Genomic DNA, 27,844 nt, shown 5'->3' with positions numbered 1-27,844 from the left:
GCAACTTAAAACATATTTTTTCTAAAACATAATTATTAAACGCGTAATTTATTATATAAACAGCAATCCCAAATAATCGAGAAAGAAGGGGAAAAAAAGAGGGGTCTCTAATGAAAAGGGACGCGTGTAAAGATAATGAAAAAAACCCGCAGGTGAGAGTAGCAAGACAGACACAAAGACAGCGGCATCAGTGCTTTACTTGTGGTCACTGGCTGTATCCAGTGGTGTGTCAGTCATTGTACACACACATATATATATTTTACAACTGACCCCTCGTGCCCCTTCTTCTATTTTCTTCATACCCATATCATAAAACCATAGCCCCCCCCTTTTTTTTTTTTACATTTTTATTCATTATTTTACATACATACACATCTGTATATCTATCTGTCTACCTTTATTCCCCTATTACAATCATTAATCATCATAAGTTTATAAATCTTTTTTTAATGAGTTAACAATCATTGAATTAATGCTGAAGGGATCTTCTCAGGGTTTTAGGATCATCTACTAATTGGTGAACTCTTTGATCTTTTACTGATTTTTCAAGGCAAATTTTTTCTATTTGAAAGATTTTACTCTAAGATTTTACCCTTTTTGTTATTGATTGTAAAGATATATGCTTTTTATCTTAATTTTTTATTTACTGTCTGATACTTGTTGTGGTAATCATAAAGTAATCTGATTTATGTTAGTTTTTGTAGATATATTGTTGTGAAGTTAAAAATTGCAATGTTTACTTTTAGTACTTGATGTGGTAAAAAAAAAATAAAACCTTGCCCCTTGGTCACCTTACAAATTTTTTATCGATGAATTTTGGTTGTTTATTTAGCATGATCATCTGCTTGTAGTTAATGTTTTGTGGTTTTTTTTTTTTGAATTAACATTTGGAGAACATGTGATTCTGGCTTGGGGGTTTGGACCTATACAAAATGGCATTATTGCATATTTGGACACTTGATTATGGAAATGATTGGGTTACATTATTTTTAAAGTTTCTATTTTGAGTGTTTCTTTCTGTATGTAGTCATATAGTCATTAACCCGAATGTTAGCTACATGGTTTACATTGTTGTTTATCCATGTGTGCCTAAGTTCTGCAAATGTTATGTTTTGATTAGATGGATGCTATATGGAAAATCACAAGGCACCATAATTTTTAGGAAGTTTTCTTTATGATAGTTGAAGACGGTAAGTGGTGAATTTTAAATCTTGTTTCTTGTTGATTTCAGATACTAGTAGACATGGCAGCTGAACTTGTTAATGTAGCTACAAGCGATAAGTTAACGGAAATGGATTGGGCCAAAAGCATTGAAATTTGTGAATTAGTTACTCGTGATAACAGGTAAAAGCAACACCTTTATTTTTAATTTGGTGACGCATTGCAAGGAATATTTTCAAGTGGGCGGTAATTCATGTCATACATTCACAAACAAGGTGTTAGTCTCGTTTGCGATTTTTCTCTTGGTACCTCATGCATATTTTTTAATGTAAATACTACTTTGATGTATGTTGAACCGAACTTACTCAAAGTAGGCTGGATTTATTTGGTACTATCCGGGAAATCTTTAGATATTTTTGTCCTTGTGCGTAGATCAACCTACCAAATATAGAAGGGTTTCATGAAGATATATTTTACAATGTTATGTTCTAAGTGGACACAAATTTGAGCTCACTGTCATATCCGTCGCCCTCGAACAATACACCACTTTCATATAAATTGTGATTGGATAAATACTCCATTTTATATTGCATAACATAAATAAGTTTTGTGAACATTGGTTTTTACATATGAACATGCAAAGTTATTTTCTACCTTCGTTCTCCAGCGGAGCCGATTCATCAAGGATTGTAAAGTTACGAATGATGGAGTAATAGTTTAAAGTTTAGGGTTAAGTTATTGATCTTGAATTGCATTTCCTGTATTTTTCATCATGGTTTATAGGAAAATTAAATACCATAAATATTGCTCTTACATGTGATCGAATTTACAGGCAAGCTAGGGATGTCATTAAAGCCATTAAAAAACGTCTAGGAAGTAAGAGCAAAGATACTCAACTGTTTACTGTTATGGTGAGTTAGCATGTTCGTGCAAAGATTAACATGTTACACGCAGTTATGCAGAGCAGTTTATATCTAAAGCTTTCATTTTTCACAGCCATTCAAATTTTAGATGATTATGAAGTTTCTGACTGGATGTTGGCTTTTCATGATCATTTATTTCCAGCTGTTAGAAGTGTTGATGAATAATATCGGAGAACCTATTCATACACAAGTGATTGACACTGGGCTACTCCCTTTGCTTGTGAAGATAGTTAAGAAAAAGGTATATTTATATTTAAAACACTATGTATAATACTGATTGGATGCATGCATATAAGTTTTGTTTTCATTGTTGTATATTAATGTATCTTATCTATTCCAGTCCACCTCTGATCTTCCTGTACGGGAGAAAATATTTCTTCTTCTAGATGCAACACAGACGTCTGTTGGTGGAGCTAAAGGAAAGTTTCCTCAGTATTACTCTGCATACTATGATTTAGTGGTACGTATTATGAACGGTTTAATATAATGGTTGAATAACCCTGATCATACTGGAGATATACACAACTTATCTTTGTTTAGTTTGTTTCAATTTATCTTGTTCGAACATTGGAGTTCACCTGAGGCAACTTTAGATGCATGTAGCTGGAATTATGTTTATTAACTTGATCTCTTGATTCTTTTTTGATTAGTTAGACAAGTGTTTTTGTTGACTTATCTAATTTGTTATTTATTACCACTTTAGGTCCTTTTTTTTTTTTCCTAATGGAGCAAAGTGAATGTAAATCGTGTTATCCCAGATTAGTAAACAAAAAATATATTTGGAAAAAACAAAGGGAACTAAAAAAATCTCTATGGAGATGAACCCTACAATACCTAAATATACATAAATTTTATCTTGACAACCATAGTTTACCTTTTATTGACTTGATTTTACAACATGTTGATGTATGATCTGAATGATGTTACAACGAAGCATATTAATCTTACAGAGTCAAAAAGAGAACTAATATTGGAGAGAACCTACCTCTCAAAAGTAGGTCATTTTGGAGAGACGTACTGTTGTCTCTTGAAAGCAAACCATTTTTGTGTTTCATTAGTATTTCATTGAATTCAATTTTAGATCATAATGAAACAATTTGTGTAGTGTGTGTTTTTTTCTTCAATTTAAGAAAAGATAATCTAACAATCAGCTGTTTACCTTAATTACATGATTTTAGAAAGTTCTGTGTGATATCATTCTTATAGCTGCACCATGTCCTCCCTTTTGTTTGTTATTTCGTTATTTTTCTTCCATCTTTGTTTTCACAATCTGAACGTGTGTTTTTTTTTCAGAGCACATTTTGAACATGTGGTAAATGTAACGACTTGATCTTTTAGATATATGTAAATACTATATATTTGTGTCGTGTCGCTTATTTTCTGCTGACCTTGTTGGGCTTTCAGAGTTCCGGAGTACAATTTTCCCAGAGGCCTGAAGTTCTTTCCAAAAATCATTCAACTTCAGACAGCAGTAAAAGCAATAATTCAAGTAACGGTGAACTTGCCACCACTGGACATGACAGGAGTGCACCACCAACTGTACCACAGCCTGTTCCTGAATCTAGGTATGCATCGCTAATTTGCTATTTTAGTTTTCTAAAAGCTGGTTGGAAGGAACTAAACCTAATTGTACTAAAAATGGTGGGAATATGTGGATTCCTCTTCCCCGTCTGTATGCATTTTAATAGCAACTAGTTTGGGACTAATTGCTTTCCTCTAGTTAGTGCTCTGTCCTGCATTTGCATTTATAATGAAGATGGGGAGTTTTTGCTCATACCATATGGTATACTAAATACTATAGTAGAACACGTTTGGTTATATTTAAAATAAACAAGAATACAAAAGAAAAGAGGGTTCATTGCTTTTGAGAGACGACCGTCTTTCCCAATGACATTTATTTAGCCTTAATACGACAGTAAAACAAGCAGATACAACTGGTACAACTGACCATATTTGCAGTCCCCATAATTAAAAAGATAACTCAATTGCCATATTTAAGTTGAGACAAAATTTCCATATTTGAAGCCTAACTTTCTAAATGTCTCTGGATCTTGAAAACCATTACTAAAGCTTAAGAAGTTACTTAATTGACTCTTGAAGGAGCATGTTTATTTTCATATCGTGGGAATGCAGGCGAAAAATTGGTTTGTCATTTGTTTCACCTGTTGACTCTGCAAGCTGATTTTTTTCTTTGCGTAGTTGGTTAACTTGGCTTTTATCTCGTATGTGTTTGTATCTTTGTTTGAAGCTTGCCTGTCCGTCTCTGCTCCCAAGATTTATTTAGTGCCCTTTATTTCGAAGAAAGAGTATCCATGTACCTCTAAATTATTTGCATTTTTTCCGTTTAAAGTCTGTTTGACATTTGCTTCATGTGCCTGTGGGTATGAATGATGGCAATTATTTTATAAGCTGTAGGATGATGATGTGAAAATCGTCAATATTATCATTTCTAGTGACTGTAGTAATTTGTGTTTCGGATCTATTGAGTTAGTCTGCATTACATTTTTTTTTATTTCCCATCGGTCTTCACCGTTCAATACTATGGCAGTCTTATATCAGAAACGTTTAAATCAAAATACTTAAATGTAGGAGAAATCTTCCCTTTTTGTGTGTGCTCCTTGTCTTTCCCACAAGCAAATCTGTGTCCATACGAGTTTAACCATTTCTTAATACTTGGTACATCTTGGAGTTTTGGACATTGCCATTAATTAACGTGAACCTATAATTTTGGATGGAGAGAGTGGTTAATGGTTTTGCATTGTGTCTGTGGATGCTATGGTGATGTCTGTAGAGAATGTAGGCTTATTATTATGCGTCTACATTGGGAGATTTTTTGCAGCATGCACCTAAGAACTTATTTATCCATTGTTTTTTCAAACAGTATTATTAAAAAAGCTGGATCTGCTTTAGAAGTCTTACGAGACGTCCTTGATGCCATTGATACCAGACATCCTGAGGTACGTGCGTTGATGTATTATTAACATTTGAAAACTTCAGAACATGCGGATGTTTCTCATGATTTACGTCTTGTTAAGTTAATTAGTAATAACATTATATATTCTAGTCGTGTTATGAGTGCTTGATATACTTTTGTAATTGTATCGTTTATTAACGTAGTATCTTTCTGATTTATCATTATTTCTACTGAAACTAACGCTATTTTTTTTGTCACTCTTACAGCAAGCCAAGGATGAGTTTACCCTAGATCTTGTCGAACAGTGTTCATTTCATAAACAGCGAGTAATGCATCTTGCTGTTACGTCTCGGTAAGTTATCTCTGTGTAGTTGAGGAAATGGAATGTGTGTCTGGATGTGGAGGGTCACTTCTATTTTAGTGTACAAACATATTATATGTAAATAAGCAAAGAAACAGGCTCATGAGGGGTTCGGAATGCATTTTAAAATTGGTTCTGTTTATTCGACTTAAATTTGCAATAATCCAATCTTTCTCTTGCTCATTGTTCTTGTATTATTAGGGATCAAGTAATCATTCTTGGATTATCAGTTTCATACTAGCTGCAACATAATGGATTATAAAAGGTTGAAATAAAATCTAGCTATTTACCCCTGCTTTTAAACCTAATTAGAGGTACCTTTGACATAGTGTTTCATTTTTATTTGCACAATAATATTTGTTTTGGTGAGTTTATTTGTTAAGTGTTAAAGTAACCAGATTGCAAGATACCCAAACATCTGATAAAAATGATTATTAGATCTTGAAACTATAGAAGCACCATCCAAACACTGTGCTCTACAACTTATTGGTCATCTATTATCAGATAGGGTATAGGCTTTCAAAAAGTTACATATAGCAGCTATCAGTTACACTCAACATTAATGTCAATGGTAAGTTAAATTAGTATTAGTATACTTATTGTAACAAAAAGAAAACTTGATATAATTGCAGCTAGTAGTTACGATCGCTAGAAACGAAAGAAAGATATGTGTAAAATAAAACTAATTGTTATCTTACACTAAAATATATCATCAAATATCAGCTACATCCCTGTAAGGAAGTTTCAGCAATGGAAATGAGCCATTAGTTTGAAAAGAGGAATGAGCATGCGAGCTTAATGAAACTACACAAAGTCATACCTATAATTGATGTTTGTTTGCTTTTTCTTCTTAGGGATGAGAAGACAATATCTCAGGCAGTCGAGTTAAATGATCTGCTCCAAAAGGCACTATCTAGACATGATTCCCTCGTGTCTGGTAGGTCAATGCCTACATATGCCCAAATTGAGCAAGAAGAGGTGGAGGAAGAGGATCCTGAACAACTCTTCAGAAGGTATTCATAACTCCATTTGTTTTTTTAAAGGTAGCACCCAATTGGGTCGAGTCAGTTGGCCCCCTTGTCTATATATTTTCTAATAATGTGATCTATGATTACCATTAATAATATTAATTAAATAGATTGATTATTTATATATATAAACGATTCAAGAGGTTGTAAACACTTGGATACACTTTAGGTCATTTTCAACATCTTTGACCTGTTCCCTTTTGTTAATATTTTCAATATTTCCCATAATATAACAAGAAGTCAGTAGTTTAACCAGTACTTATATCAATGTACGGGTGGCAATTTTGACCTTTTCAAGGGTAAATGGGTCAACTTGAGTTGCATTTTTCCCCAGTGGGTCAAATGGTTAGGTCCACTTTAGATCATTTCCCTATACTCACAGTATTCCGAAGTATGCTTCTCCATTCGTGGTTCAAGCTACGTGTTAACTCAAAGTCCCATCCGTTTTGCAAAGAACTCGAACTGCCAACTCCGTTCACTGCCTTCTCTCCAGAACTCCAGTTTGGCTTGATTACTAGAACTCAAAAGCGCTACTCATGGAAAACTTAAGTAACCTGAATACAGGTTAAGGGTCGAATTTGCCCAAAATTGTTTTAGTCACTTAAGTTGGATTGTTATTGTTATAGTAAAACAGTTTATGTCATGATAAACAATTAAACACATTAATTTTTATCGAAATCGGAAAAGGGAGGCATGTTAGAGTTCGTTGTTTGGCCCGACCCGACTAAAATATTCCGGCTGACTTAGAATATCCTGGTTGACCTGAATCAGGTTTCCACTTGTTATTCAACCCGGACAGTTACACATCTAATACAAATGGGGTGAAACACTACCTCTAAACCTTAAAGTTTTTATTTCTGATTGGTCAAATGTTCATGATTTTGACTTCTTCAAATTTTGAATTGCTGGAAATTTGACAGGATGAGGAAAGGAAAAGCATGTGTAAGACCTGAGTCGGAGAATCATCAACCAGAGAGGCCTTTAGGATTACTGGGGTCTTCTGTTCCTCCAGACAGGCTTAACCGACCCCTCATAAGGCCTATCAGTTTGGAGCCAAAACATGAACCCACTACAATCCGGCCATCTGGGACAGCAACAGCAACTGGAGGAGCTGTAGTAATCCCACCCCCGCCTGCAAAACATGTTGAAAGGGAGAAATTCTTTCAAGAAAACAAATCCGATGGCTCTGCCCTTGGTGGTCACATGAGGGGCCTCTCTTTACACAGCCGAAACGCCAGCAGTTCTCGTAGTGACAGTTTCGACTTCAGCGACTGATAGAGAACTGTTTTTCTTCTTCTTATGAAGTCGAAGTTATTTTGTATGTGTGTGGATCTCATATGTGGGTTATGGCCATGCCTGAGAGTATATATATATATGTTGAATGTGTGACTTATTTTCGGTTATACAAATCAGACAATCCGTGATATGTGAATGATAGGGGACTTGGTGATCAAGGCTGAAGAAAAAAAGGAAAGAGACAAGGGGATAGGAAGTGTTTTACAAGGATCAATAGACTGCAGATATTAGAAGTGGTTAGTGTTTGTTTGTTTATGGGATTCTTTTATGGTTTGTGTGTTTTATGTGTCAACTAGATAGTGTTATTTGGGGTATTTGGATGGGGAGTTTATTATCTTTATTTTAAAAATGTTGATTTATGAGGACTAATTTTATCATCGAATATAATGTTTGCAATCTAGGAATGTTTTTGTATACACAAGTAATTCATATGTACGTATGAGAAAGCCTGTTAGTAAGAATAAACCGTGTTTGTTATTAAACAGTTCCGTGTTTGTAAGCTTACAAAACTCTATTCAGTTGAGTTGCAAGCATTTGAGTGTGGGTTCAAGTGATTCTAATAGTTTCATATGTTTGATTGTTAATAGAATGGGAAGTGATATTTTTACAACAGGATTTGGCCATTTACAATAAATATATAAATATTTATGAACATAATACAATTACATAATGCAAGTATTATTGTAGATGGTTAAAATATGTCGTAGGAATACCATTTTTCTAAAAAATTCATATGTACATATCTGTCACCATTTATATAGTAGATGAGTAAGAGACATAGCTGTCACCATTTCCCTCCCGCGAGATGTTCAACTTGAGTAGCGGTACCTTTTCTATGCTTCTACACTTTGTCCTCGCTTAGAGTCGGCAATTGGGTGATTATGGGTAGTTTCAATTGGAGTTTAGGTGTCAAATTATTATGAAGAATGTAAAAGTACACTCAATGATATGTATTACCCGAAAGTAGATTCATAAGAAAGAGTGGATAGCTAGGAGCCTTTCATGAGTTTTGCGTCTCAACACATCGACAGTGTACGAGGGAGGTTGAGATGTAGACAACCTTATCTTTACATAGGTAAAGAGGTGGTTTAAAGTTTCATCTAAATGATAGAAAAAGATTTTTAGTTTTTGGTAAGGAACTGTTGACTCTATTTTTAAAGAAATAAAAGTGTTAACCACTTAATCTAACAATGCTACTTATGTCCGTGTATTATGATTGGATCTAAATTGGAAAAAATTTAAAAACACATTTTGATATTTAGGGTCAATTGGACAACTGAAAATATTACATAGGTAGGCTAAACTTAAATTGAAAAAGAAACATCCTAAATCTAGAAAGTGTTGTAGAGAAATAATGTTTGCGTGTAAATCAATTTGTGAATCACTTTCTAGATTTGAACTTTTCCTAGCCCAATGGAAAACTATACTAGTTACGAGTATATGACATTTTCAATTGTTGTCCAAAATTGACCTGTAGATATCAAAATGTGTTTTTGAATTCATTTACTTAGATCCATTTGTATCTAGACAATCCAACTATACTCAAAATCCAATGAATATGAAAAAGCTATTAGCCAAATGGTGTTTTTAGAAGAAATAGTTATAAAATAGCGTGTTTTATTAAAAAATATTAGCCAAATATCTATCAAAATGGTGTTTTATTAAAAAAATATTTATCAAAAAAAACTTTAAGGGTTGCTATTAACATCTAACATACAAAAAAAAACTTTTTTCCATATTGAAAGCTCATCCTAAATAAAAATATAACTAATTAATGTTATGTACTCTCATTCTTGTCTAATGATATAAATCTATAATACTGTTTGATGTTTTTATCTTCTTTTTTTTCAGTAAGAAGTTTGAAATTTCGATATCCTTGTTTCAATGCCGAAGGTCCCTTATGAAAGGCATTGTTGTTGACTTGTACTTCCGCTGTTGGTATTAAAATCAGCCTACTTAGCTTGCTTGATTGACTAAAATTACTTCTAATTTTTGTCATTCAAATCAGTCATAGCTTCTAATAAGTTACAATGGCTGCTCAGCATGAGCTCGCGAAAGGATATCCATCAACGAAAGATCAAAGCTATCGGTATGATGTATTTATAAGTTTTAGAGGAGTTGACACTCGTCTTAGTTTCACGGATCACCTCTACAATGCTCTTGTAGATGCTAATATAAGTACGTTTTTGGACAATGAAGAGATTGAAACAGGGGATGATCTTAAACCAGAATTGCAGAATGCAATAAAGTCATCAAGGGCTTCTGTTATCGTGTTGTCCAAGAATTACGCTACTTCAACATGGTGTCTTGATGAACTAGCGTTGATCCTTGAGCAACGTTTGATCTCAAACCATATCGTTATCCCCATCTGGTATCATGTTGAACGAAACAGTTTGAGGGATGTAATGGAAAAGCATAGAGAGAGGATAGAGGCTGAGGCTAAACTCATGGGAGAAACTCAGCTTGCTCAGAAAATGGAGGCATGGAATAAAGCACTTAAGGAGCTTGCCAAAATAAAAGGAATGGATGCAAAGGGCCGGTAACTACTTTTTTATCCCGAGAAATGACAGTTTCTCAATTTGTTGATGCTAATATAACTACTTTCTTACCGTCCCAAAATAATTGTCCATTAGGCAGAACAAGAAACTATCAAAACTTACTTTTTTCAGCTTATCGATTAAATGCCAGTTATACCTCATATCATTTATTTTGTTTAGCCCTATGCTTATTTGAGTTCTGTAATATTAATACAAATTAAGGATTAGATTTTGAAGCTTAATCAACTTTATCCGTGGACATTTGTTTTGGGATATTTGAAGATAGTGAGGTGCACAAGAGAAAAGTAACTAAAACCTAAAGCCGTCTTCCACGGGTTTTGGATCCCAATCGGAGAAGGTTGTGATGTAGCCAACCTTACCCCTGTATAAGGTAGAGAAGCTACTTCAAGCTACCAACGACAAAAAAGAACCTCCAACCTTTCCGGACATGATGATCGAGCCCATGACCTTTGTCTCCAAAGGCAAGGGCTCCAAGCCGGCCGGTTAATAAAGTGCACAAGAGCTAGTAATTTAATTTGGATACCTTATAGGCTTATAGCTATATACCGAGTTCAGTAGTTTTGTGGATTGTGTATTCTAAAGCTCTCATTAAAAGTAATTTTCAGGATGGAGACGAAGTTCATACAAGAAATTGTGCAGGACATCTACCATAGACTAGATGTACCAGTAAAGAGTACTCTGCCATTACTTATTGGGATGGACGATTCCGTTGAATTCCTTACGTCATGGTTAAATGATGGATCCTCACACCCTGCAGACATTCTCACTATTTTGGGTATGGGTGGCATTGGGAAGACATCTTTAGCCAAATATGTCTATGGGTTACATTGGCGTGAATACAGAAGCAGCTTTATTGAAGATATAAGCAGAAGATGTTCCAAATTAAATGGATTGCCCGATGTAAAAAAACAACTTTGTGATGACATTTCCAAAAGAAGTTCGGTCCATATTCGTGCTGGTTCTGTGAACACCTCTGTAGTTGAGCACACGCTAACACGTAAGAAGATGCTTCTAGTTCTTGATGATATTGATAGTCTAGATCAATTGGATGCGTTAGTTGGAAACAAAGGTTTTCATCCAGGAAGCAAAATCATAATAACAACCAAGGATGCATCATTGACAGAGAGGTGTGCACTATTCAAATCAAAACTTAAACCAAAGCATACAAAGTGGGTACTTAAAGGCTTATCTAAAGATGCATCTTTGGAACTTTTATGCTGTAATGCATTCTCTTGCAAAAAGCCCAAGGAAGGCTATGAAGAGGTGTCAAAAAAGGTCTCAAAGTATTGTGAAGGACATCCCTTGGCTCTTGAAGTATTGGGCAAGACTCTATATAATCGAGCTGTAGATGAATGGGAGGATTACATAGAAAGGCTAAAGAAAGAAACTGATCCCTCCATAAAAAAGGTCTTGCAAATGAGCTTCGATTCTCTGTCATCCGAAAGTGATCAGGAATTGTTTAAGCATATTGCATGCTTTTTTGTTGGAAAGGATAGAGATGTTACTGAGACAATATTGAAGGCATGTAATATTAACACAAGATCCGGGATTAGGAATCTTGTCGACAGATGCCTTCTTAGTATTGGACGGGATAATGAGTTGATGATGCATCAATTGCTACAAGAAATGGGAAGAGATGAGGTACGTAAAGAATCACCTAAGAAGCCATGGAAGCGTAGTCGATTATGGAGTCATGAGGAGTCATATAAAGTGTTGAAACAAAAAAAGGTAAGGCTGTGTATACTTTTGCATTACTTTGTCTATGTTAATCAGTTTGACTTCCCTTTTTTTGTTGTTGTTTGTTTTCCTTTTCTTCTTAGGACATGGAAAACATTCTTGGCCTCATCCTTGACACGAGAGTTCTCGAGAAGGGGAAGTTATGTGGATCATTTGAGGTGAAATCAGAGGTGTTGAGTAAGATGGATAATATAATGCTACTGCAACTCAATTATGTGCAAATCAAGGGGACTTATAAGAATTTTCCAGAGGAATTAAGATGGTTGTGTATGCATGGGTTCCCTCTAAATTCTATACCTTCAGACTTGGCATTGGATAACCTAGTTGCTCTCGACTTATCATATAGCAACGTCGAATCATTTGGTTTGCATTGGAGTAACCCACAACCACTTGAGGGGGGACAAAAGGTACGAATGAAATCATTATCTTACGTCTATATTGAGTAAAGAGAACTTACTATTGATTTTAACTTATCTCTTGCAGAAGTTGATTGGATCGTCCTCAATGAACAATAGAAAATTCCTTGCATCATTGAAGATTCTTAACATGAGTTTCTGTGAAAAGCTGCATAAAATTGGTGGTTTTCTTGATCTCCCTGCACTCGAGAGGTTAATAGTCAGAAATTGCATATGTGTGATTGAGATTTGTGAATCACTTGAGCAATGTGTTGAACTTGTCCTCATCGATCTTAGATACTGCAATAAACTAAAAAAGCTTCCAACAGCCATAGGCAAGCTTAAGAAAGTAAAAACACTATTGCTAGATGGTTGTAATTCCAGCGAATCTCAAATCGAGAACAGAGCTTTTTATTCGCCAGAAATTCTCGAGATTAAAAACATTGGAATAGACTCAAAAAGCTCTTCATCAGCCTTGATGGAGGCTATACCGAGTGATTTGTATTTCTTTAGGATTCCTTTCCCTAACACCCTAGTCAGGTTGTCACTTGCAAATAATAGTTTGTCCAATGAATCCTTTCCTGTGGATTTAAGTTACCTATCTATGTTAAAAGAATTACATTTAGATAACAATCCTATCGTTTCCCTGCCCAATTGTCTAAGAAGCCTTCCTAGGCTAGAGATACTTTGTATGAGAAATTGTAAGATGCTAATGTCAATCATAAATCCTCCATGCACACTAAAACAACTGATACTTTTTTCTTATGAGAATTTGCTACACGATTATAAGCTTATGATACAGAGATTTGCATTTGATCCTGAATTTTCTCCCCTCAATGTATCAGCTGATCAATTTTTATTAGTACCTTCTTCATTTGAAATAGAAGGCATGCTCAAAATTCAACCTATGGAATGCATAGAGGAAAAGGTATTACGTAGTTTGGGTTGGACTAATTTAGACTTCATTAAGAAAAGGCGGGTCAAAACTTGTACTCCCTATATTGGACCAGCAGGATCTCAAACACAGGTTCTCTCTAGTTACCTATCTCCCGTTTTGTGAATGCGTATATATGATTGATGCTGATTGTGCCTGTATTTGTCAGATGTACTACGAATTTGGAATATTCAGCACAATTTATGGTGGGAATGCCATGCCATATTGGATTAGGCATAGAAGCAAGGGACCATCAATATCATTTACTATCCCATCATCCCCTAATAAGGTCAGAGGACTGAATTTCTGCTATGTGCAGAAGCTACGATTTCCAAATGGGACATTTGGAAGTCTATATGACGAGGCTTTCGAATTGCCAATGATCATAATAAGTAATAGAACAAAGAATCGCAATTGGATATACCATCATTGCATCGACAAAGTCAGTGTTGGTCATAAATGTTTAACATTCTTAAGCCATTGGACGTTTAGGACGGATGAGATGGAAGGTGACGACCATGTTACTATTACTGTCACAAAGCAGCAACGAGAGCACTGTGATCAACTTACAGAGAAGTGTGGCGTTAGCCTTGTGTATGATGAGGGAAAAGTGGACGAAGATACGTGGGGCTATTACAAGTCTTGGAACCACATCATTCGTGGTGATCTCTCTGCATTTCACTTAACAGAAGTTGAATACATACTATATACGGAGAAATTTATGCGGTATACCTGTAATATGGCTCCATATTATGGTCCCATAATGGTAGATGATGTCAGTTATAAAGGTACCTGTTATATTTATGAAATTCATATATGTTTTCCATGTCTTATGTGTTACTTGTTTTCCATGCTTTTATGAGCCAAGAAGATAACAATGAACATCAAGAAACACTATTTACTTTTCCCTGCGGATAAAAGTCATTAACTTTCAAACAACACTCAATATTGACATATTGCTTTTTGTTTTTGGAAGATGAAGTGTGCTTTAAAGCTTTCTCACGAAGGAAGTCCAACATATTTCGTGCTCACTTGCTTGAGGTATTTCCACGTGTTTTTTGACTCCCAAACTGTTCTCATAACATAATAAAAACCACACAGATGAAAAACTTTCTCATCAGAGTTATTGGTTACAGGGTGCAACAAAATGAAAGGAGCTGCAACTCGCAACCTTGCTATGGATGCCTAGGAATGATAGAACAAGAACGCTCTCGGACCTGATATGATGAGAAATGGCAATTGCTCATTATTTCTGTTTATATCATAGCTCTAATCCTTGCATTGTGTTGCCATTTATAAGATGCCATGTCACAGTTAGTTATATGTTCTGAACCTTCTTTTGTTGACTGTTATACAGTAAACACGTCTATATGCATTGTAATATCATCCAAGAAGTGAAAGTCATTGCTTCTCTCTTCTGTAATAGTCATTGTTTGTTAGACTAGGAAACTTTTGGCATAAGAGCGTAAGTAGTTTTTGATTATATAAAAAGAAAGGGTTTAAGCGACTTAAATGGAAGAGAAATACGAACTACTACACCTCCATATGATTGAGAACTATATCATTAAACTAGAATGGGCTGAAATTCTACACAACTGAAACTTAGTATTTTGAAAAACTCGTAGTATTCAAGTAACTATTAGTCATTTTACATCATAAACATATCCGTATATCTAATCAATGACAACATAGCACAAAACTAGTAGCTTATTTATGTTTATGTATGTGGAACAACATCTTAGATACATCGATATTACAACAAACAAAATCATAGATACATGAATCACAGCTCTGGATGCTGGAGGTTAGAATTAGACGTGGAAGTCTTCAGGCCATTTGAACTTGAAAGCTGCTCGCTTGACAACCTTGACAGAATCAGTCGGGCTATATTCTCAGCTGCAACAGCACTGGTTTCCATGGTGCTTGCCGCACTCTCAAAGGCATTTACATAATACAAATGCCTGTCATCCAACATAAATGGAGCAAACTTTTCAGGAGCATGGTAATGAGGGTATGCACCCCAATTAATTCTCAATGTCTCCTTCCTTTTGCTGCAATATGCCATCGATGCAAAAAGTACATCAGAGAATTAGCAACTTAGCGTATCCATTCCATGTTCATATTGCATTATCGATAACAGATGATATATGCAACGAAAAGTTTCATCAGGTGTTACCTAAAGATTTGATCCAACAATGCATCAGTCAAACTTTGGCGAGAGAACATTTTGTAAGTCATGTCATTCGCATCATGCTGCTTGAGGACAGAAATGCACGTAAATGGAAGTTCAGGACTCTCTATGGTGCCTACCAGTTCTGGAATATCTGAAACTGCATTCAACCCAAAGTATGCCTACACGAAGAAAGCATTAGCAACAAGTAGAGATGGCAACATTGACCCGTTTGTCAACTATGATTGAACAGGTTGATCCAGGTAAACCAAAACAAATGGGTAATGTTGGATTAAACATCTATACTCCATTAATAAGCAAACTACCCCACCCCTTTTTAACACCTCTACCTTTAAAATGTCTTTTATGCCCTCCTAATTTATACTACCCTATTTTTTCTCCATCACATATACGTTCATCCGATTTCCGATTTTCTCTCCCTTCCCTTTCTCTGATTTTCTCCCCCCATAAACACCATCCACCACCGCCCCAAATTCCACCATCCACCGCCGCAATCCACCTTCTATGTACGCTATCCCCCATAAACACCATCCACCACCGCCCCAAAAACTACCATCAAACAATCATCCACTGCCGCCGGCTTATTTTTTTTTCTTTTTCATCGCCGCCGCCCCACAAACCACCATCAAACCACCGGCGTTTTTTTCTTATTCCCCGCTGCATCGCGCGGGTACAACGCTAGTTGGCTGATATAAGCAGGCCCAAAGTCGCCCAAATTGTGTTAAAAATTGATAAAACCTCTTGAATTATCTTACTTAAGACATTAATTAGTAATAGAACTACTAACAGGAACACAAATTAAAGCGTTTATGGTATTGGCATGTGCATGACCCAACCCGACCCAACCCATATTAAAAAAACGAGTTTGAACCAAGCCCATCATCAAGCCTGCCAACCTGCCATTTTGACACCTTTAGTATAAAGGCAATTTTTTAAGTAAACTATGAAGATTTATATAAAGAACTCACAGGATTCAAGAGGCCTCTAACAAAAGTTGTATATGTGTGCTGTAATTTTCTTTCTGGGATAGAAATTTCAGGGGTGAACCGAATGTTGAGCTCGTCCAAGGGGGTAGCAACCACTGTCACTTGACATGTGTAACTGTTTCCTTTGGTAGAGTTAAGCTCATAAAAATCACCAAGATTTGTGATTGATTCTATTTCTTCTTGGAGATGCAAAGTAACATCTGAACGATTGACTAACCCAGCAGCCATCTGCCAATTTCCTCCTTCAACTGCCCATAAGTTTCCTCCAGATCCTGCTAAAGAAACAGCACCCGCAAGTCCACTGATTTTGACACTCTGACCATAGTTGATTCTTGTTATTACCTGTGAAATGTGTAATCTGTTGGATCTATTAAAAGAGAAAACCTTTATAGATAATTCATTTTCGTATTTACTTCAAGCAGGAATTTATTAGAACACCATAACGGACAAAAGTGAAAAAGAAACCAAAAGTCAACGATGATAAAGCCCCACATCTTTAGTGATTAGCATAATGCATTATGCATCTGAACAAGAAGAATTTCAAGAAAAAATTGAATGAATGAAGTGATGGCGGCATACTGGCATTACTGCACAGAGTGCCCCCGTATAGAGAAAAATAGATAAGTTTCTGTGCCAATGGAAGATAGTCATCAAGAGTTACCATTCTAATCAGGGACTACCAAGATATGCCTCGAAATAGACATTTACACAATTGTTATAAGAGAAAGAAAGGAATCTAGTTGTTACCGCAATAAGAACATGTTTGAGTACGAAGTTCCAATTGAAAAATAATATCACTACAACCACGTGACAATAATTATCATACCACTAGCTTACTAACAATAACAAATTTATCTGTAAAACTCCTAACAAGCATTACATTGAAGAATGGATAATAAACCATGACAATGGCCAACTAATATTTGGAATCAACCAGCTAATAACAGTAAGCGTGGACTTCCTCAAATATGCTTTAATAGTACAGTGGATAGAAAACTTGTTTTTCTCTTATGCCATACTTCACCATGTTCACATTATAGTACAGCGGATAATCTGCGGGTCTATGTCCTACAAAATTCATTGCCTACAAACAAGCCCGCCTTTCCAAGAAAAGAGACCTTGCTTACTTATACACAATATGCTAGATTAAATACTGAACATCAACTAAATGGAATAACTAACCTCATAGTTTCAATCCAGAAACAGAAGAGGATACAAGTCACACAAAAGGCCTAAGAGTGGTTACAACCACACTATATATTCAACCATTACTACTTAGGTTCATCAGGTTCTTGGGTCCTAAGATGGCAATTTAATCACAAAAGAAAGTTTAGAAAAGGATCATAGGCTATATTAGTCTAACCCTTCATTTTACTGCTTTATCTTTTATGCAACTTTTGTAAGATAGTTGTTTCTTATTACTAAAAGAAATTTAAAAAACCTTTTTTTCTTTTTGAATGGCATTAAATTAAATATATTCTAAAAAGGAAATTGCTAGTAAGAAACTAGCGATACATGTATACATAATACATTCCGAACCAAAATTAAAAACACAAAACATAGTGTGATTTAAAAGGCTACACAAGTGTTTCTGATAAATATAATGTGATTTCTGCCTGAACTCATATTGGAAAATTCAATTATATGGAAATTAATCATCTTTATCGATTGATATCACATTACCATCTATCAACAGTACACCATATTTCTACTTCTGTTACATGTCCATTCAACAACCTATAACCAGCAAAGACAATGTTTCATGTCATAACCCGTAAGCTCCTATCCAAAAATATTACAGTACCCACGATAACAAAACCGCATAGCATCATGAGTAAACTTAAAGCTCATAATCAAACTTTGAAATACACAGGAACAGGTAACTTACAGTGATCAGCTCTTGTATGAGCAGAGGCGAAAACTTAAGACCAACTAATTCCTCCTCCAAAGTCTGAGTTGTCAAATTGTACAAACCCGCCCACTTAAGCATGTCCTCCACATTGTCGAAAATTGGTCTAGTCTCCTTGCTCTCATAATACTTCAAGAAACTGTCCACTGTTTCCTGCCAGGGTAGTATGATACATCTAACATCTTAATGGAAACTTGAATATTTTATACACAAAATTGGAATTTCCTATTCATAGCCCCTATAAATAACACGCAGTGAAATGTTGTACATAATTAAGCTGGTACTTATACCATGTGATCACATGGGCCCACAAATGAAAGTTGCAAGTCACATTTTCAAATCTTGCCAAAGGCAATTGGGGAACTATATCTTTTGATATATGTGTGAGAATGATGCGTCACCGGACATGAGTTCTATGCAGTGTGCGCTCGGTACATGGGACCAGAGGGTTCCCACCTATTTACGGTAATTTAAGCTCAAAAACAAACGGCATGACTAAAGATGAACAAAAAATGTACCTCAACAAAAGTAGTCATCTTAAGAAGAGAAACCCCATATCGAAAAAACATTCGAATCGAATTAGCAAGGGAAACAAAGTACTGAACAACCCGATTCTTGGACCGAGAATCAATAGTCTTAAACAAAAACTTATCACCATCCCAAATCCCCAAAGAAAAAGCAGAGTTTTCTTCATCATTATCAGCCAAAGCTTTCAGATTCAAGATATTAGTAAAGTTGAGAGCGTGGTAGTTTTTTGGGTGAAGAATAGAAGCACCGGCTTCGAATGTTTCGCCGGAGATAGTGACAGTTGCCATACGGCCACCGATGATGTGGTGGCGTTCGAACATGCGGATGGTGGTTGGGATTGAAGAGTATTGGCGGAGGAAGTGGGCCAGTGATGACCCTGCCATCCCGGACCCGATGATACATACATCATCTGATGAATATGATGATGATGATGATGAAGATGGGATTGTGAAAGAAAGAATCGCGAGTAGTAGAATTGTGGTCAGCTTAATCATGTTTATTGCGACCGATAATAAGGTTAAGGATTTGGAAATGTGTGGGTTTCGTTTGTATGTTTTCCAAGTGTTTTTTGGTTAACCGAAGAAGTCAAACAAGGCCGAAGACCTGTTCTCCTTTTTCTGTGATCAAAAGGGTTTTTTCTAATGAAATTTTAAATATTTTAAAATTTAAAATTAATTGCAAAATTGGTCTGTGGTTTACACAATGAGGTCTATTTTCAAGTATCGTTGCAACGGGGTCTTATTTTGAAATTTTTTTTCAAGATTTATTCCATTTTAATAGGACCGTTTGTGGATATCGTTAAGTCTGCACGTAACCACCATGTGAAGACTTGATGACACTTGAAAAGGGACCACCATTACTAAAATGTGTAAACCACATGGACCAATTTTGCAATAAACTCTAAATTTTATAACAAAATTATAATTATTTTGTATTGTCACTACAATGGTTCTCGTGCGACGCAAAAGTGTAATGACGACAATGGTGATGGGTAGTGATGATGAAATGCGGTGACCGTAGTAGCGGTGGCGACGTGCGACGACGATCGGTCTTGGTGGCGACGGTGGTAGCGACGATGATTGGTGGTGATGGCGGCCGTGAGTAGTGTAGGTTATTGGTGTAATGTGATTCTGATAAATTTTTGAAACTTAACATTTAATGTTGAATGTTGAAAATGGAATTTGTTTTATAATATAGTATAAATATAGATTAGCAAACTCTAACTTAAAATACGCTTTTTAATCCGAATATATTTTGTGGCCGTCTTCAAAGTTTTTATTGTTATTAAGATTATGTAATTTAATGAGATTTTCGAAGATGCTAAGACGGTGTTTGGTAGGATGAAATCATAGTAAAATAAAAATGGATTAATGAATAGAAATGATAGAAAAGAAAATGAGTATTTAGGAAAAGAAAAGATTTTATTGTTTGGTACAAAAAGAGAATGAATATAAGAAAAATATAAAAAATAAACAAATTAATATAAAAATAATTTTAAAAAATATAAATATTCTATCATAACATAAATAATTAAAATTAACTAGAATAAAAACCCATGAAAAAAAAAGATAACTTGATTTCATTTTTATCATTCCTCACCATTTTGAAAGAAATGATGAGAATATAAATGATTCTCACTTCTACCTATTTGATTCCATTATTTTTATATCATTTTCATTTCATATTACCAAACACCCACTAAAATGATACAACTAATAAAGCATATTAATATAGGTTTCTAGCCTTATCATTTTTTTTTTCTATACTTACATGATAATATTTTTGAATGCATGTTTGAGTGGTCATAACATGTTCGTGTCACTTATCGCCCTCTACATGTTTCCGAGAAGTGAATAAAAAAATAATTTATCAATCACTAAAATCAATTAGTAATGAAATACTAAAATCAATTTATCTATATTATAGTATAAAAATTCAATTTGCTAATATAACCGTAAGGATTATTGGTAAACATTAATTAGATTATTAAAATTTGTATAGAAATATAAAGGTTGGTTTTCTTAATCTAAAATATAATACTTTTTATGCATTTAATTTTAATCTTTAAATATAATTAAGAGAGTATATAAAAAATCCTACATGACATTTTTATTCAAATAATAATTACGATTTTTGCTTATTTGTAATTATTTTTAATATCTCGTATTTTTATACGGTATGTTATCCTTAACTTTCTCTTAAATTTTTTTTTTCAATTACATTTAAATGGGAATTTAATTTAAATATGGATGGAAAGCTTTTCGTTCGTTAAATATCCACATTCCCGCAAGAAAAGAGGGTTGACTTTTCGTTCGTTCATTCATTCCATTTCACCAGATCAAAACCCCCAATGAATCAATCAATCAACTTTCTTTATTGTTCCCCCAAAATTTCTTCATTCTCCAAATCAAAATGAAAAGTCCTATATGTATAGCAATTCTACTCACAAAATCAACAGCTTTAACTCATAATTTTGAAACCATTTTGTAAGTAACTAAGAGTGTACGACCTATCACTTGGCAGATCAACTTTTACCAGAATAGTCATATCACTAGTAAAGAATGGTTATTCTGAGTGATATTGACCAAGGATCCACAAGTCAAAGATATGACGTATTTTTAAGTTTCAGAGGTTCCGATACTCGTAACAATTTCACCGATCACCTCTACAATGCCCTGATTGATGCCGATATAGATACCTTTTTAGATGATGAAGAGATCGAAACAGGGGAAGACCTGAAACCTGAGCTGGAGGATGCCATCAGATCATCAAGGGCTTCTGTTATAGTGTTGTCCAAGAATTACCCCACTTCCACATGGTGTCTTGATGAGCTGGCATTGATCCTTGACCAACGTCGGGTCTCTGACCATATTGTGATCCCCATCTTCTATCATGTTGACCCCACCCATGTAAGGAAGCAACAGAACAGCTTTGGGGATGCTATGGAAGACCACAGACGGAAGAAGATGGAGGCCGAAACAAACGCAGAGGAAAGAGTTCGATGGTGTCAAAAGTTGGATAGATGGAAGAAAGCACTGACAGAGGTCGCCGACTTAAAAGGAAAAGACGTCAAGGGCAGGTAATCACTTTCTACACCTTTTTAGTTCTTTCTCATACCGGCTCATGAGGTTTGGTATCAAAACACACCTAATTGAGATTTATAGTTGGATGATGTTTGTTATACTAATTGTGTTAAGGGAGACTTGAGGCCATAACCTCAAGGTTGATAGTCACCCCAATTCCGCTTTACCAATGCCGTTGGTTAGTTTTCTCATTGAAATCATTTTTCAGGAAAGAGACAGAGTTTATTGAAGAAATTGTTACTGAAATCCGCCAAAGATTAGGTGTACCCTTGAGTAATACTTTGCCACTCCTTATTGGGAGGAGCTGTCACGTTGAAGAAATCACGTCGTGGTTGACAGATGGTTCTTCCAGTCATAGTGCTGACATTCTCACAATTGTTGGCATGGGTGGGATTGGGAAGACATCTTTGGCCAAATATGTCTTCCACTTGCACTCTCATACATTTGACAGGAGCAGCTTTATTGAAGGTATCAATTTAAGATGTACTGGAAATTATAATGGATTGCTTGATGTACAAAAGCAACTTTATGGTGACATCTTAAAAAGGGACAAGCTACAAGTTCACGATCCGCATGTATACACCTCCAAGATTGAGAAAACATTAGCCCGTGTGAAGGTTTATTTAATTCTTGATGATATTGACAGTTTTGACCAGTTGGATGCGTTAGTTGGAAACAAAGGTTTTTATCCGGGTAGCAAAATAATAATAACAACAAGGAACGCTTCATTGATAGACAGGTGTGCACTTTTCAAATCAAAAGTTAACCCCAAGCATACAAAGCTTGAAATTAAAGGCTTATATGAAACTGCAGCACTACAGCTATTACGTCTTCATGCATTCAAATGCAAAGATCCCAAAGAAGGTTATGAAAAGGTTATACAAAAGCTTGTGAAGTACTGTGAAGGACATCCATTGGCGCTTGAAGTTCTTGGAAAGTCTCTATATAATCGAGATATACCTTATTGGGAAGCATGCATAGAAAGCTTAAAGAATGAAACTCATTCGGATATAAGGACCGTCTTGCAGATGAGTTTCGATTCCTTGCCATTCCCCAATGATAAGGAATTATTTAAGCATATTGCTTGTTTTTTTGTTGGATTAGATCGAGAGATTAGCGAGAAAATACTAAAGGCGTGTAATATAAACACAATATCTGGAATACCGAATCTCATCGAGAGATGCCTTCTTAGTATTGGATGGGGTAAGAAGTTGATGATGCATCAACTACTTCAAGATTTGGCGAAAGCTTTAGTACGTGAAGAATCACCCGATCATCCTGGAAAGCGCAGTCGATTGTGGTGTCATGATGAGTCATTTAAAGTGTTGAAAAGGAAAAAGGTAAGAAAAGGAAGTTTATTTACTAAGTTTATTGTCTTAGATATGTAATAGTTTTCGTAACTATTAATCTGCGTTATCCTTTCTTCTCAGGGTACTGAAAAACTTAAAGGCCTCGTCCTTGACACGAGAATGCTTGAAAAAGAGAAGTTTTGTGGTCTGAATACAGATGCCTTTAGAAATATGGATAATTTAATGATACTACATCTCAACTATGTGCAACTCAGTGGGTCTTATGAGAATTTTCCAGAAGAACTAAGATGGCTGCGTATGCATGGATTCCCTCTAAAGTCGATACCTTCAGACATACCAATGGAGAAGCTGGTTGTTCTGGACATGTCACGAAGCAATATCGAATCATTTGGCACGTGTAGTACTAGTTGTAATCCTCAACCATGTGAGGGTGGGCAAAAGGTAAAAGTTAGAAAAAATCAACTTCGAATATATAGTTAGTATTTTTGAGCTTTAGCTCATGCGGTATGTGTTGGATATCAGCCCCAGATCACACACAAACTCACCAAATGAGAGTAAACTTTCTCTGCAATGTTACTATATCTTATTCCATGAAAAAGGGTACAAAAGACCACTACTTTACCATGCAATAGATAATAAAATATCCAAAATAGATTGCAAAACAAAACATCCCACAAGCTAGATGTAGACCGGTTGCCCACTCCATTTTGATCTCTTTACCTGGTCATTCCCTGTTGCCACCACTGATCAACTTTTTTGTATAATACCCGGTCAACAAACTAGACCACTTGTTCACGTGCCTGCTTGCCAATCCATGACCCATTTAGACCCAACTAGTTTTTGATCCGAACTGACTTGACTCGTGCTTCACCCAAAACCTTAAGATTAATCCAACATTGACCCCCTTAATCTTGATGTCGTTTCTTGCTAAATTTGCTTGATCGTTCTTGATTTGATCTCTCTAGCTTGTTTCAAATCTCCTAGCCAACATGCTATATGAACCTTGGTGTGTATAAAAAAATAGGGAGGCGGCTAGGTTATTTTTAGAGACGGGGGAAGGATAAGTGCTTGTTACCTGCACATCACAAGGCTAGATATATTGGTGGCCTCTGGCCTGGTGGATAAAGAATTAAATAGGGGCAGATTTTTTTATTCTTATTACTAAATTGAAATTAACATCTCTACCTAATTACCAAAATGCCATATATATATATATATAGGGACAATCAAATAAGAACAGTTTTAAAATAAGAACAGTGAGAACACCTTAAAAACATCATTTTTTGATGCATTAAAAGTCTATAAAACTGACATAGTGCATAACTAATTATCATTATTTAAGTGTTTAACAACACATTGATTCATCAAAATCGAAAAAATCACGTTTTTTGTTGGATGCATCATTTCGATGAATATGCATCCAAGATGGATGCACAAAACAAAAAACATGATTATTTCGATTTTGACGGATGAATGTGTTGTTAAACACTTAAATAATGATAATTAGTTATGCAATATGTTAGTTTTATGGACTTTTAATGCATCAAAATGATGTTTTTAAGGTGTTCTCACCGTTCTTATTTTAAGAGTGTTTTCACCGGAGTGTTACCCTATATATTTTATATATATATATATAGAGAGAGAGAGAGAGAGAGAGAGAGAAAGAGAGAGAGAGAAGGGGGGTGGGGGGAGTTCTTATGAGAAATTAATTGAAAAAAATTTAAGCTGCATCAAAGTACAACTTAAGCTGCATTACTTTATCGTGAGGTAAATAGAATTTCAATTATCTTAACTCACATCTTCACTTAAACAGTTGATTGGACCGTGTTCAAAAGACAAAAAAATCCTTGGATCATTGAAGATTCTTGATCTGAGTTTCTGCAAACAACTTCATGAACTCGGTAACTTTTACAAACTCCTTACACTTGAGAGGTTAATAGTTAGAAATTGCAAACGCTTGGTTGAGATTTGTGAATCACTTGAGGAATGTGTTGAACTTGTCCACATTGATCTTAGTTACTGTCTCAAGTTAGAAAAGCTTCCTACAGCAATACGCAAGCTGAAAAAGGTTAAAACACTATTGCTAGATGGTTGCATTACCTACTCTTCCATTTTGGAGGATATACCAAGTGCTTTGAATTCCTTTGTAATTTCCTTACCGAGCTCGTTAGTAAGATTATCTCTTGCAAAAAATAGATTATCCAACGAATCTTTTCCGACGGACTTGAGCTGCCTATCTGGGTTAAAGGATATATGTTTAGATATGAATCCTATCGTTTCTATGCCTAACTGTGTAAGAAGCTTTTGTAGGCTTGAAAAACTTAGCATGGACTGCTGTAAAACTCTGATGTCAATCGATCATCCTCCATGTACTCTAAGACGGTTGATCATTTGGATGGACTATAAGTTACCTGAAAGGGTATATGTAACTTCAGCTAAGCCTTTGTTACAGAGAATTTCATTTGATCCAAATATGTCTCCAATCAGTATAGATGTTGGTTCATCTTCATTCCGACCTTGGTCATATGAAATAGAAGGGATGGTGAAAATCGAACCACTGGAAGGTGTTGAGGAAAAGGTATTATCTAATTTGGGATGGACTAACTTAGACTTCCTTAATAATAAGCATGTTCGAACTTATCATCATAGTAGAGGAGTAGAGCAATCTCAAATCCAGGTATTTTCTAGCTAGTTAATTAATGAGCTTTGTTTGTGCTATTACTTAATTAGGCTGGATTGTAATTTTTGAGATTTTGAGCAGATGTATTATGAGTTTGGAATATTCAGCACAATTTATGGAAGGAAAGAGATGCCAGATTGGATTAGTTGGAGTATAAGCAGCCAGAAGACACCATTCTCATTTACAATCCCTTCATCTCCTAAAAAGCAGCTCAGAGGTCTGAATTTTTGTTACGTGCAGAGGAGGAAGTGGTATGAAAAATACTCTCCACACTTAATCGAGACTTTTGGATATCCAGTTGATCGATTATCTGAATTGCCAACAATCGAAATAAGTAATGTAACAAAAAACCACACCTGGAGATACAAGCATTGTAGTGATAGAATCGATGTAGGTGGAGAGTGGTTAACATATTTAAGCCACTGGATGTTTGGGATGAATGAAATGGAACCTGGTGATCAAGTAATTATTACCATAAGAGAGTACGGACAACATGACCAACTTAATACAAAGAATTGTGGGGTGAGCTTTGTGTATGAAGATGGAAGCATGGAACATGCGTTGGAATATTACAAGTCATGGAATCACATAATTGGTGGCGATCTTTCTTTTTTTGTAACAACAACCGGAGAATACATCCTATATCACGGAGGATTTACACGAAAATTCATTAAATTCCCGCCACCGAGGTTCTTTGGATACACCTCCAAATATAAAGGTACATGTCAGTTTTTATTTTGAATAAAAGATTAGAAAGTAGAACCAGAACTTTTATATTCTGCCTATGTGTGCCAAGAACGCAGTGGTGATCCACAACAGATATGCACTTGGCTGTTCATTTGGATAACAGTGTTTCTGCTTTATTTAATCCGGATATTTGAACAATAATTTTAATGTATTATTACTGGCATTTTATTTTTCTTAAATACTCTATTATTTATCAGAAAAGAGCGCCCCTTCATTTAGAGCTTTCTCCAAGAGGAAAAGTCCTATTTAAATAGACGGTAGCTCCGGAGGTATGTATGTTCATGATTGTCTAATTAATTTCGACTTCCAAATTAACCTCATGATCTCTCATCACTACTACATGCATGGATAAAGGATAAAACACATCGGAATACACATAAAAGGATTTACCATATCATGGAACGGCTGATCTCTTCGGAATTGCATGATTGATGAAGCAATACATGGAAATGGCAAATTAATTTGGTAATTATATGTAGCTAGCTAGTTGGGGAGAATTAGTTGGGACATCTCAGCTTACAGGGGCTTGTCCTTTTACTTTTAGTTGTGGTTTTGTAGTTATGTACTAATTTTGGAGTCATTGACTGTAGTACTTATGTACGTTTGTACTTTGTAATCAGTTTGGTATTTAGGTTAATAATGGTAGTCTGCCTCATAATTCACAAGATATTTTGTTGAGGCCGTAGGTTCTTTTCGATCGGTAAAGTAGATCAAATTTGAAAACTTCTTTACTGGTACTCGTACTTTTTAACCTTTCTCATATACTTGAGATATTAAGAGTTAAAACTCATAAAAGACTATAGTAGTGGTAGAATGGTACTTGGTAGTTCTTTTTCCTTTTATAATGTCACCGATATTATAACAACTTTCCAAACACCAACAAATATGATCCTTGGATTTGTGTGACTGGCTACACAATTCTAACAACTTTCAAAACAAAATTGCATTTGATCCAGAAATGGACCCACTCAAGTTATTTAATAGATAGATCCCTTTTTATTAACACGTACCGTCGTTGTTTGCAATTGATGGCACGCGGTCAGTCCTAAGGCTATCTCTAATTTCTTTGCTGTTGAAACTTGTTCAAAATTAAGGATTTTTTA

At 35.3% G+C, this 27,844-nt stretch overlaps 5 protein-coding genes across 7 annotated transcripts; 4 read left to right on the top strand and 1 right to left on the bottom strand.

Moving 5' to 3' along the window:
- The first annotated feature begins 269 nt into the window (after positions 1 to 269).
- On the top strand, positions 270 to 8,165 carry LOC122581882 (TOM1-like protein 5). Its single transcript, XM_043754196.1, has 10 exons — positions 270 to 517; positions 1,232 to 1,344; positions 1,994 to 2,072; positions 2,227 to 2,325; positions 2,425 to 2,544; positions 3,489 to 3,649; positions 4,966 to 5,041; positions 5,265 to 5,350; positions 6,214 to 6,372; positions 7,308 to 8,165. The coding sequence occupies exons 2-10, from the start codon at positions 1,244 to 1,246 to the stop codon at positions 7,660 to 7,662; spliced, it is 1,236 nt and encodes a 411-aa protein (XP_043610131.1). The 5' UTR covers positions 270 to 517; positions 1,232 to 1,243; the 3' UTR covers positions 7,663 to 8,165.
- A 1,321-nt stretch (positions 8,166 to 9,486) lies between these two features.
- On the top strand, positions 9,487 to 14,716 carry LOC122580932 (disease resistance protein RUN1-like). 3 transcript variants are annotated; one of them, XM_043753076.1, is made up of 8 exons: positions 9,487 to 9,772; positions 9,883 to 10,222; positions 10,847 to 11,969; positions 12,062 to 12,385; positions 12,462 to 13,400; positions 13,477 to 14,095; positions 14,284 to 14,348; positions 14,429 to 14,716. In XM_043753076.1, exons 1-8 carry the CDS (start codon positions 9,727 to 9,729, stop codon positions 14,456 to 14,458), a joined length of 3,486 nt encoding a protein of 1,161 aa, XP_043609011.1. In that variant the 5' UTR covers positions 9,487 to 9,726; the 3' UTR covers positions 14,459 to 14,716. The 3 variants fall into 3 exon arrangements, with proteins under 3 accessions (XP_043609011.1, XP_043609010.1, XP_043609009.1); XM_043753075.1 differs by having other exon boundaries at positions 9,487 to 10,222; positions 14,444 to 14,716; XM_043753074.1 differs by having other exon boundaries at positions 9,487 to 10,222.
- Positions 14,717 to 14,915: 199 nt separating this feature from the next.
- On the bottom strand, positions 14,916 to 19,509 carry LOC122581291 (farnesylcysteine lyase). Its single transcript, XM_043753492.1, has 5 exons — positions 18,912 to 19,509; positions 18,373 to 18,546; positions 16,467 to 16,826; positions 15,484 to 15,659; positions 14,916 to 15,358 (listed from the first exon to the last, which is right to left on the bottom strand). The coding sequence occupies exons 1-5, from the start codon at positions 19,413 to 19,415 to the stop codon at positions 15,091 to 15,093; spliced, it is 1,482 nt and encodes a 493-aa protein (XP_043609427.1). The 5' UTR covers positions 19,416 to 19,509; the 3' UTR covers positions 14,916 to 15,090.
- A 1,973-nt stretch (positions 19,510 to 21,482) lies between these two features.
- LOC122583445 (disease resistance protein RUN1-like) lies at positions 21,483 to 23,866 on the top strand. The gene is made up of 4 exons (XM_043755846.1): positions 21,483 to 22,000; positions 22,213 to 23,344; positions 23,435 to 23,755; positions 23,837 to 23,866. The coding sequence occupies exons 1-4, from the start codon at positions 21,483 to 21,485 to the stop codon at positions 23,864 to 23,866; spliced, it is 2,001 nt and encodes a 666-aa protein (XP_043611781.1).
- Positions 23,867 to 25,720: 1,854 nt separating this feature from the next.
- On the top strand, positions 25,721 to 27,378 carry LOC122580814. Its single transcript, XM_043752976.1, has 3 exons — positions 25,721 to 25,991; positions 26,076 to 26,712; positions 26,939 to 27,378. The coding sequence occupies exons 1-3, from the start codon at positions 25,788 to 25,790 to the stop codon at positions 26,989 to 26,991; spliced, it is 894 nt and encodes a 297-aa protein (XP_043608911.1). The 5' UTR covers positions 25,721 to 25,787; the 3' UTR covers positions 26,992 to 27,378.
- Positions 27,379 to 27,844: the final 466 nt, after the last annotated feature.

This window comes from Erigeron canadensis, chromosome 9 (genome assembly GCF_010389155.1).
Source record: "Erigeron canadensis isolate Cc75 chromosome 9, C_canadensis_v1, whole genome shotgun sequence".
In the NCBI taxonomy this organism is placed as follows: domain Eukaryota; kingdom Viridiplantae; phylum Streptophyta; class Magnoliopsida; order Asterales; family Asteraceae; genus Erigeron; species Erigeron canadensis.
This window is presented reverse-complemented; position numbering and strand designations above follow the sequence as displayed.